The 12,031-nt window shown below is 41.4% G+C and overlaps 1 protein-coding gene across 2 annotated transcripts in view; it reads left to right on the top strand.

Moving 5' to 3' along the window:
- SNAP25 (synaptosome associated protein 25) overlaps positions 1 to 12,031 on the top strand; it is a 181,455-nt gene that overhangs the window by 146,557 nt on the left and 22,867 nt on the right. Inside the window, exons 5-6 of one of the 2 annotated variants that reach the window (XM_073628277.1) lie at positions 1,175 to 1,292; positions 7,514 to 7,639. In XM_073628277.1, coding sequence (XP_073484378.1) covers positions 1,175 to 1,292; positions 7,514 to 7,639 — 244 coding nt within the window. Of the gene's footprint in view, positions 1 to 922; positions 1,041 to 1,174; positions 1,293 to 7,513; positions 7,640 to 12,031 lie in introns of both variants that reach the window. The other variant, XM_073628278.1, reaches the window with a different exon arrangement.

The following is a 12,031-nucleotide window of genomic DNA, read 5'->3' as shown; positions in this document are numbered from 1 at the left end:
ATACTATCAGACACATCCAAAAGTGGCAGCAGTGGTGCCCAGAACTCTTCAAAACAGTGAAGATTTAAGAAAAGGAAACTTACTTATGAAGCTACTTCTTTTACAGAGTGCACGGGTTTATTTTTTCTTTTATTCTGCTTTAAGCAGCCTTGGAATTTCACAGTATACACACACATTCAAAAATAAAACACTGAAATAATATATAAATAAATAATTTTAAGCAACTTAAATATGTGTAAACTATTTGCTCTTTAATAAAGTCCAAACTTTCTATAAATATGTTTTTGAATAGACTTGTATAGCTCTTACAATAAGTTTTGCAAAATTAAGATTGATGGTAACTGTATCTAACATCTAAATGTATTAACTCTACAAGAATTATGCTATCTTTTTCATATATGCTTGTAACTAAGGGATTACAAAAAAAATAAAAAAATGAATTGACTTGATTTATTTTCCAGCTTGTTAGATTAACTCTTGTCTACAACTAGTTGTTAATTGCTAACCAACACTAACGAACACATTTCTTTTTTAGGAGGCCTTTGTTCATTGATTTGTGTGACAAATAGGGTCTTTTAATCCTTAACATTTATTTATTTAACTAGATGTTGTTAAAAGTCCTTGTCCATAGATTGTCTTGAGCCTTCACAGACAGAAATATAAATGTCCCATGCCATTATCTGTTTAAACAAATCAGATCATGTATTCACTTCTAATATTTCATAGTCAGTGTTATTTTATTCCATTTTACAGAAGAAAAAAAAATTGGCTTCAGTGATCAGCATCTGCTCAGCCTCAATGCATCCATCTCCGTAATGCATTGAAGTAACTTTGCACTTTCCGTTGACATAGTCCTTTATCATGTTCTGTTTAAGACAAAATAAAATTTCATTCCATACTGTCATCCCTTTGTCCTGACCAGAACAACTTGATCGTGTTGAAGAAGGCATGAACCATATCAACCAAGACATGAAGGAGGCCGAGAAAAATTTAAAAGATTTAGGGAAATGCTGTGGCCTTTTCATATGTCCTTGTAACAAGTAGGTACTGAGTACCGACTCTGCTCTGTGGTGTCCGTTTTTTTGTCACAGTGAATGTCTGAAGTTTTTGTCTTTCTTTTTGTCCTTTTCCATCTGCTTCATTCTGTGGGGATATAATGCTTATATTTAATCAGAACAACTGGAACGCATCGAGGAAGGGATGGAGCAAATCAATAAGGACATGAAAGAAGCAGAAAAGAATTTGACGGACCTAGGAAAATTCTGTGGTCTATGTGTCTGTCCATGTAACAAGTAGGTTCTGCCTGCCTAAGTCTTTGAGCACCCAAGGCTGGTCTTTGAGCCTTGCAGAGATCATCGCTGCTAGACACATGGGCAGGAAAAAGCATGTGGCATGCAGAGAGATCAATATTCATCTCATAGAATAGACAGTGGGAAGTAGACGTATTAAAATCGGGCATTCTGCAGTGAAGGTTGCACTGCATTTCCCTTCACGATAACATTAACTTCAACATTTCCGTTACATGAAAAACATTTGCTCAATGATAAACTACAAAAACACAAAAAGCAGAATTATTAGCATAAAAAAAATCAAAATTGGTGCCAAATAAGGTAATATTTTTTTTAAATGCTAAAAATGTAATTTTTATGATGCTCTTGACGGAAATGTTGAAATTTTCGATTGTTGCATGTAGATAATTTTCCCTAGAAGCTTGCTGGGCTTCCTGAAAGTTTTCTAAATGGTTCACTGGATATTTTCATTCATTAGTGAAATGATACTAGAAATGAATTTTATGCCTCTTTCAGACGCAGAATAGACTACCTTGTATTGCAGACATTTATGCCAAATTCAGTCAATAAAAATTTCTCCATGATAAGTTTTATCTTTGCTCTCTCTAATGCAGAGGCTGTTAGTAATTGTGTAAATGTGGTCTTGTTGACCTAGATGACACTGTTAATACCATCTGGCACAGCTGTTGTGCTGATAAAGCCAAATTTTTACAGTATGCAAATCTGACACTCTGCAGTCATACAAACTAGTCTATTTTAGTCTGAAGTACAATGGAGATTGTTTCCAGCATGTAATGGGGTTTGACACAGTTATGTAATTAGTAGGTCATGTGCAGCATAGTGGGTAGTGATTATTGGTGAAACTGTACCAAATGTGTGCTACAGTCTCAGGCACCATTCCTAGATCAGCGGAACCTCTTAATGATACTATCACCTTCCTGCCTAATTTTCAGTCATTATTGATGTAATGTTTTTAATATATATATATATATATATATGAAACCGGGGACATTCAACAATTATTCAAGATGAAGCCCTGAAAAACCACACGTGTAAAAGGATCTTCATGATCATACATAGTAGAAATTTTTGGTGGATCTGCCAAAGTCCAAGGTGATATAAACCAAGAGCTACTGCGGATTATTGCTGATATTATTAATATTATTGAAGGCTCCTTAATCTGTCAACTGAGTAAATGATGTCCTTACTAGATTAATATGAAGAGAATCCCAGATAATGCTGCACATTTTAACATCTGCCACTGCAGGCATGCCTAGATTTTAATGGTTCTTGCTACGGCAACCCAGTCAAAAATGGCTTTGGGGTAACGGGAGTGGGGATGGTCATGTTAAAGGGGTGATCCACTTTTGAGTGACCTTAATTTCTTTGCCTTTACATCATCTTCTCTTTCTATGTATTTTACTTGTTTCTGCATTATTTTACAGCTGGTGGTTTTAGCAAGCAGATTTAATTATTGGGTGTCACAATGGTTTCTTCATTGAAAATATTCATAGCCAGGGCATTTGTATCCCAGGGCAACACGGTATAGTTTATTTCATTTTGAGTTGCATTTTGCTGAACACTGGATAGATACAGCTCAGCCAGAAATAAATGTATATCTTATGTATTCTTATGAGGAAAGCAGCAGACCAAGTAACTACTGTGTCAGTTTACACAATGTAAAAGAGAATTATTTCTGTATGACAACGTAGGAATATCCGCTCTGGGGTTGTCCAAGGAAAATGTCAATTTACTTCCTTCCTATAGTGTGGATAGAGAGTGCTGCAGGGCATGTATGAAAGCACCAACGCAGGCATAGAGCTTTTCTACAGGGGTTGGACAAAAATTTGGAAACACCAAGAAAAATAATGAAATCATTACTTAATATGGTGTTGAACCGCCTTTGGCATCCAAGATGGCCTGAATTCTCCTGGGAATTGACAAATATTATTCCGGGTCAAAGTCCTGCGCAATGCCCTTTTGTCTCTTTCAGTCAGTTAACATCTCTTACAGGTGTCAACTGTCCTTTTGCTTATCAGACAACGTTTTCACAGAAACTGCATATGCCGTCATAACCTTTGATATTTTACCTCATGACACTGAAAATAAATTGGTAACTTCAGTCACAGATGCACCAGCTAAGTGGGCACCAACAATTTTCTCTCTTTGAAACTCAGTAAGCTCTGACATGACTCCGTATTACTAGCAGAACACAGTAAATGACGAAAGCGAGGCTTCCCACTTGTTAGCTAGGTGTCTCATCACAGAGCGGAAGCAAAAGAATGTAAGGAAAGGGGATGGCCTGCTTTAAGGACCCCCTTTCCCTCATGGGATGGTGACGGTAGATGTTTGAAGCCCCCCATTGATTGATTTTAATGGGGGTTTTGTGATGGGTCAAAAAAGGTCAGCTAATTGGAAATGTTCTAGTAGGTCCTCTAGGATAGGTCAATTAAGGTCACCTGACCCCCCCATGGCTGGGCTTACTATATGTGTGGGACAGATGTTGAAGTTCTTTATTTTACCACATGCTGCATTGCCCTTCCTTTAATAAATTTAGAGAACTCTATGTGCAGTGCCAGCAATAAAGCATTTACCATTCGCTGGACAATGTTCTACTGAGACAAAACCAATACTAAGAAACCATGTACACAGACTTTAAAGTGGAACCAAACCCTATGTTTCTTTACAGCCAAGGAAGCTGCCATCTTAGGCTCTGTTTGCCATGGTGCTGTACATTTGATCGGTTATAACACATCTGTTAGAGCCCTTCACACTGAGGTGCTTTCTGGTGTTTTAGCGCTAAAAATAGCGCCTGTAAAGCGCATGAAAAGCACCTCTCATGCCTCCCCAGTGTAAAAGCCCGAGTGCTTTCACACTGGGGCGGTGCGCTTGCAGGATGGGAAAAAAGTCCTGCAAGCAACACCTTTGGAGCAGTGTAGGAGCACTGTATACAAATTTGTTTCTTCTCTGTGTATCTCCAGTCATTTCACTGGGTATATGTAAGGGTTTACATCCACTTTAAACAATGCTGCTTGCTTATAAAAACACCAGCCTGAAAATTAAAATCAGAAAGGCCAATGCAAGCTTAACTCCAGCCAGAACTGTTTTATTTCACTTTTGGATAATCTGGAGAAGGGTTAGAACCTCTGTCATTATTTATATGCTGATATATCCTTATGGAAGAGATTTTTTGAGATTTCAAATGCTGTCTGTGTCCTTGTAAGAGACATTTATCTTTTCTTCCCGTTCTGTTTGACACCCATCAGGAAGAGAGGTACAATATATTACATTGGGGATACGTACAACATTCTGGACGAGGTGCTAAACCTTAATAACTTTTTTTTTTTGCTTGTTATCTCTGCTTTGGAGGATTTCCCCTCACTTCCTATTCTGTGTTACACCTGTCACATGGACAGGAAGTGAGGTGACATTTTTTTATGAGGCACAGACAACACATTTTTTACAGAGGTTCTAAACCTTCCTCAATCTACTAGGCAATTTGTCTTTACTGCTGTCTCCTCCTTAACCCCCTTTTCTGTCGGACACCCATCATTGGAAAAACAGAGAAGAGGTAAAAAAGGTGTCAGAAATCATGAATCAGACCGAGACAGAAGTACAGTTAAATCACACTTGTTTAATAATAAAAGTAAATAGAACAAACCTAGCCAAAACATAGCCAAAGTTCGATAACAGGAACAGATAGTCAGACAAGCCAGAAAGTCAGGAAGCCAGGGAACAGCATAGTGGAACTGCAAGCAGGATCTGGAGCCAGAAGTAATGTCAGCCAAGCAAGTCTTTAACAGGAACGCAGGAGTCTCTGTGATGCTGACCAAGGCGAAGACAGAGATCATCTGGGCTGGACGGCTTAAGTAGGCAGGACTGGCGAGCAGAATATCATCAACAGGTGAGTCGCTGTGGAGAGATAGGAGCTGGCAATAAGCCAACAGCTGAGCGGCCAGCTCAGAAAAGGAAGGTCTTAGCCCAGCCCTGACAAAAGGTTGGCAAAGATCCTGACCTTTATTGATTTTAGCTCTGCATTTAACACAGTAGTCCCTGACAAATTAGTGAAAAAGTTAAAAGCTTTGGGCCTATGTCCATTGCTGCGCTCATGGATTTTCTAACAAACAGGCCACAAATGGTGAGAATAGGAGATCAGGTGTCTAACACTATTATTTTGAATACAGGGGTACCACAGGGATGTGTGTTAAGTCCGGCCCTGTTTACATTGTTCACGCACGACTGTACTCCCATGCATGCGTCTAACACTATAGTGAAGTTTGCTGATGACACCACTTTAGTGGGACTCATACAAGATAATGATGAGACAGCTTATAGGCAGGAAATTCAACATTTGGTTGAGTGGTGTAGAGAAAATGATTTAATACTCAATATGGCAAAAACTAAAGAAATAATAGTGGATTATAGGAGATCAAGAAAGATCAATCATTGCCCGGTTTATATAGTTGGTGAGGAGGTAGAAAGGGTGGACACTATTAAAATTTTGGGAGTGCATTTTACAAGGAAGTTGTCATGGTCTCAAAATACTTTTTTTTTGTGAAAAAAGCGCAGAGACTGTTTTTCCTTCAGAGACTGAAGCAGGCTGGATTGCCCTTAAGGCTTCTGGTCAATTTCTATCATTGTACCATTGAGAGTATTCTTCTTCACTGCACTGTAGTGTGGTATGCCAGCTGCAGGGCGGAGGATAAGAAGTGCCTGTCTCGTGTGGTGAAAACAGCACAGCGGATCATAGGAACAGAGCTACCGAATTTGGACACAGCATATGCCAGCCAATTAAAAAAGCGGGCAAAAGCTATTAGTATTGATCCAACCCACCCAGGTTACAGTGTGTTTGTCCCATTGCCATCAGGGAAAAGATATAGAACACTTAAAACGCACACTATTCGCTTAAAGCATCCTTTTTTCCCTAGGGCCGTATTGTCCATAATCCCATCAGGTACAGTGTTTTAGGAATTTTATGTGGAATTCTAATATTCTTTTATTTATTTATTTTTAAATAACATTTTATATTTTGATATATTTAAATAGATATGTGGGCATGTGCTAGGAGTATGTATGTGTGGTTTTGTTGAGAAGTGTTTTATTGCTGCTGTAAAGAGTACTCGGAAAAATGTTCTATGTATACAATGACAATAAAGTCTATCTATCTATCTATCTATCTATCTATCTATCTATCTATCTATCTATCTATCTATCTATCTATCTATCTATCTATCTATCTATCTATTTATCTTTTCACCCTCTATAAAAAAAAAATGGCTGGGGATGGACCTCAAAGAGAACATGGTATACAAGGCAAAGAGATGTCTAAAAAGTCATGAAAAGGTGGAAAACCTTTTTAACCATTACATTTTTTAAAACGGAGAAGGCAAGAAGTCCACTTTTGACTGGTTTGGGCTCTGTGACAGCTGTTACTGATGGTGCATTAATGCAATAGTGAACCATGGGAGCAGTTGTGCTTAGTTGAAGAGTGTTTCACATCCTATTCATGCCACCAGCTTGTGCATGAACAAGGTATATTGGACATTGATGCTACAACGCTTGTTTCGTTTGCTGCTGCATTCATTCCACTCTACTTATTTATTTATTTATTTTTATTTTTTTTTATTTTTGTCTTTGTTGACGAAGGTTTGTACATCAACTCTCGATGTATAGTTACAGTACCGATATATTATCCAAAAACAAAATAGAGATCAGAATAATCAAGGTATTCTGAAATAGCTGTTTTCACTCATCCTATATTAAGAATTTATTATACAAATATACTATGCAACCTAATCCATTGCATAGTGCCAATCTACTATGTAGGTGAATTTATGTGACGCCGATGTCCATGTGATGTGATGTACACACTATACTTGGCAGTTTTGTTTTATGTTTGTCTGCCAGTTTGTCTTTCTATGTGTGTTTTATGTCAAAGAAAAGACTGTTTTCCTATTTACTGGATGAAAAAAAAATGAAATATATGTTATACCAGTTAGGCGAAGTTCTGAATGAATTAATTACATTTCAGGATTTCACAGCTGATGAACTTCAGTGCTAGGTAATTGGGTATATGATATATATCGGTATAAGCTGATGCTCTGTTGGTCGCTCATTTGCCTGAATCAGCTCTTATTGGCTCTGTGCCATGGCGTGTGTGGCATTTCATTTCTCACTGATGTTCACCATGTTTTTAGAGGTCATTGACAATGTGTTTTCTATAGGCTTAAATCAAGTGATGCTTACAAAAAAGCTTGGGGCAATAATCAAGATGGAGTGGTAGCAAGTCAGCCCGCCCGTGTCGTGGATGAACGTGAACAGATGGCTATTAGCGGTGGCTTTGTTCGTAGGTAAGTCATTTTCTTATGTATTTCCAATGTCTTTATAAAAATGAAAACAGCCACTTTTTGTATAACTCCCAATTGTCTTTCATTTGGAGGAACTGTCCCTTTTTTTAAAAGAATATCCCCTGTCCCTCTTTTTTTTTACCTGATGTATAGACCTCTATGAAAATTTGTTATTTAACCTTTTCGCTGCCAGGCCCTGCACACCACTTTTAAACTAAGCTGGCCGGACCATTTTTGCAATTTTTCTATTGCTTTAATATTTTTTCATTATAGCTTTCAAAGTTTGTAAAAGACCCCCAAACCATATATTTTATGAAAGCACACTGTAGAATAAAAAGAAGGTACTACTAATTTGTAATGCTCTGCAATATTTGCGCAAATGTTTATCAAAACAATATTTTTGCTAAAAATACTCTAAAATCATTATTAGCAGATAAAAACACAGCAAATTTTACAGTGGTGTAGTGGGTAGCACTCTCGACTAGCAGTAAGAAGGGTCACTGGTTCGAATCCCGACCACGACACTACCTGCCTGGAGTTTGAATGTTCTCCCTGTGCCTGCGTGGGTTTCCTCCGGGTACTCCGGTTTCCTCCCACACTCCAAAGACATGCTGGTAGGTTAATTGGATCCTGTCTAAATTGTCCCTAGTATGTATGAATGTGAGTTAGGGACCTTAGATTGTAAGCTCCTTGAGGGTGTAGGGACTGATGTGAATGTATAATGTATATGTAAAGCGCTGCGTAAATTGATGGCGCTATATAAGTACCTGAAATAAATAAAAATAAAATAAATAAATTTTACTAAATTCCTGCAAAATTCCCGCTAAATATAAAAGCTTATAGATAAGTATGGGGTTATGTTTTTTCCGGGATCATACCTACCTAGCTGGATGTAGCATCGGTACGATGCTGTATCTGTCCCCCGTCGGCTCTAAGACTGAAAACCGAACAATCTAAGGCTGCAGATCGCTCGGTTCGCACAGCTCCCCGAGCAGAAAGCTGGTGACTGTCAGTCGCTGTCTCTCTTCTCTGCTTCCCCGCACTCACTGGAATGCTGGGCTGTGGAGGGGGCAGTGAGGTTCTCAGTGGCTCACTGAGGTACTGAGCCAGGTGCTGATTTAGGCATGTGGGCAGATCCCGACTCCATTGTTGTGATCTTGCCCGAGCCTGGACCAGATCTATGATGTCAGCAGACAGCGGACTTCACCCCGCTGTCTGCTGAAAAATGGTCACTGGAGTTCAGAACGAATAAGCTTTGGCTGTACTTCTCCTTTAATCTGTGTTGCGTTAATAAATAACAAATATTTGTACATTTTAAATAGTGTCATTTTGTGAAATGGTTAAAATGGAACATACACAAAAATGTAAATATCCAAATTTCCCTAAAAATCTGGAGGTTTTATTTTTCACTTACAGCTTGAGAGTTTAAGAGTTTGTAAAAAACGTCCCAAACCATATATTTTCTGAAAGCACACGACCTGTAGAGTAAAAAGAAGGTGCTGCTGATTTTTAAGGCTCTGCAATATTTGCGCAAATGTTTATCAAAACAATATTTTCACTAAATGGAACACCGTATGCAGATACATTGGTGTTCTGGGCGTAGCGGTCTCCCCAACCTCCAAGGGCCTGGTGCTGACCCCCAGAGGCCGGAAGGGCTGACATTTCTCCTCAGGGTGCAGGTTACTAGGCATGGTGGGTGTAGTGCAAGATGGAAAGATGGGCGCCAGTCACTTTTAAAATGAACAAAGAGGGTTTTATTTCTCTTAACAGGAGGGGCCAAACAGCTTCACAGATCGCCTTGGCGATCTTACCCAGAAGTGGGAGTGGGTATCTGTCAAAACCAGGTACCCCCATGTGGCAGTTGTATACCGCTTGACTTTTTTTTTTTTTTCCTTCCTGCAAGATAAAGTCATAATGTGCTACTATGGATCGCATACTACTAGCACATTATGTCAAACTCACCTTAAAACGAAGCTTTTCCAGCGCCGGGGATGTCAGCGCTGGAGCCGCTTTCATTTTCACCCATCTTGCTTCCGAAGTTCGTGAGCTCCGCCTCTGTGACTGGCCAAAGCCGCGATGATGTCACTGTTCACGGCACAGGGCTTGGAAGGAATGGCACCGGTGGCCGGTCCTTCAGGGAGCACGCGCCAGTGATGTCACTGGCTGCATGTAATGTAAATAACTCCTAAACGTGTACTATTACCTATAGGTAAATGTCAGCAGAGGAAGTTTAATTCCTCTTTAAGCTGTTATAGGCAATGGGCAGGGTGCTGATGCCGTGATGCTTTGCGCCCTCTGCAAAGTTGACCCAACTTGTAGTGATACCGTCGCTGAACACTACATATTCATGTCAAGGGAAAGCGCCGCAAACTCCCAGCAACCACGTGCAATGCATGCGGTTACAGTGCATTTGTTGGTAAAGTGGGGTTAAAACTGACAGTGAGTAGGGATGGGCCAAACGGACCCCTGTTCGGTTCGCACCAGAACTTTCGTTCTGTATAGACTGCTATTGATTCATAAAATGAAACATAGTTTAATTTACAATCTGACAGGTAGTAAGCACAGTTTACTATCTGTCAATAATGAAGAATGCAGGAGTGATCTGTACTAACTGTATTTTTTCAGGAAAGGAAGGGGGTTGGTAAAACCTATGTTTATCAGCACACCCCCCCCCCCCCCATGCTGACAGCAATCTGTCAGCCACTGCAGCCGGCAGGAGGGAAGGAGGGTGAGATGGTTAGCAGCAGGGAGGGGGCGCCCTGACATCGGGGAAGTGGACGGGCACTAAAGGGGGGGTCGGAGCAACGCTGAGGGGTGTTTTGAAAAAAAAGAATTCCTTTGTGGCTGCCTGCAGCACAGAAAACCAGCAGGAGGGGGGAGGAAGGAGAGCTAGATAACGGCTGCAGGCAGGTGGCACCTGCACATTAGGGAAGTGGGGAGGGGCACTGCAGGGGGGTCAGAGTAGCACGGGTGGGGGGGATCTCTTTTGGCCTGTAGATCCCACGGTGGCTGCCCTGTAGCATGGAAAGCCGGTGGGAAAGCAGAGAAGAGAATCTTACCACAGCCACAAGGGATCGGAGTTTGCAAAGGGGGGGGCTGTCGGTGCGCAGGGAGTGGAATCAGCCAGGGTAAGGGAGAGTTAGAGTGGGGGGCAATTTAGATGTCAGCATAGGCGGGTGGAGGGGGACATAGCGACAGAGCAGCGGTGGTGAGAAGGGGGGGGCAGTGGCCGCGGCGTAGCGTGGGTTGTCAGTACCCGGGTAAGTAATTTGTGCCCCCTAACCAGTGGACTTTTAGCACTCCCCGAGTCCCTTTCCTTCCTACAATAGTCCTGACCAATCTGATTCCTACACTGACCTCTACACTAACCTACCTGATTCCTACACTGACCTCTACACTAACCTACCTGATTCCTACACTGACCACTACACTAACCTGTATGCTCTGTCCACTATACTACACTGACCACTATACTGTTCACTACACTACACTGACCACTACACTACACTGACCACTATACTGCCCACTACACTACACTGACCACTATACTGTTCACTACACTACACTGACCACTACACTGCCCTACCTACAGTATTCCTATACTGACACTACACGGTGCTGCTCTTCTACACTCTCTCTGGCTGCTCCCTCTCCCCAGACCATAACCACCCCCTCTGCCGGGGCCAGTAACATGACTCTACTCCCACGAGGGAGTCTACTCTCACCTTCTTTTTTTTGTCCTGCATTGAACCGGAGGAGGAGGGGAAGAAGAAGACAGCGGCGGCTCACAATTTTGATTTCTAGTGTCCCCCACGCTCTAGACGCAATGTTCAGTGTCCTGCGCCCTGTGATTGGGGTGATGTGCGGAGGCAGGACTCCAGGAGCAACCTCGATCGAGGATATGCCAGCCCCGCTGCTGCACATGACCCCATACGCCCAATCACAGCGCGCCGGACACTGAACATGGCGGCCAGAGTGCGGAGGACACAGGAAATTTAAATTAGGAGGAGGCAGCCAATAGTGACACACATTAGTGTGGAATTTCGCCCCCCTAAATGTTGCACCCGGGCCACGGCCCCCTCCGCACCCCCCACGCTACGCTACCGGGGGATTCTTATTTTGGGTAAATTGCTCTGATCAGAGTTATCAGTTTGTTCAGCAGCATCTTCTGAACAATTCTGCAATAAGCTCATGGTCACCAAAGTGACCATGAGCTTATAGCAGAGGAGGAACACAGGTCCGTATGGCATACGGACCTGGCTAGCTGGAAGCAGTGCTGTAGGTCAGTACGGCGTATGGACCTGGCAGCAAAAGGGTTAAAGGAGTATTAAACCCAAAATGAAAAATGTAATATGCAGCTTACCAGTGATTAGATGTGATGGCTGCCTTAATGTT

This window comes from Aquarana catesbeiana, linkage group LG04, assembly GCF_042186555.1.
Source record: "Aquarana catesbeiana isolate 2022-GZ linkage group LG04, ASM4218655v1, whole genome shotgun sequence".
NCBI classification, from domain to species: domain Eukaryota; kingdom Metazoa; phylum Chordata; class Amphibia; order Anura; family Ranidae; genus Aquarana; species Aquarana catesbeiana.
This window is presented reverse-complemented; position numbering and strand designations above follow the sequence as displayed.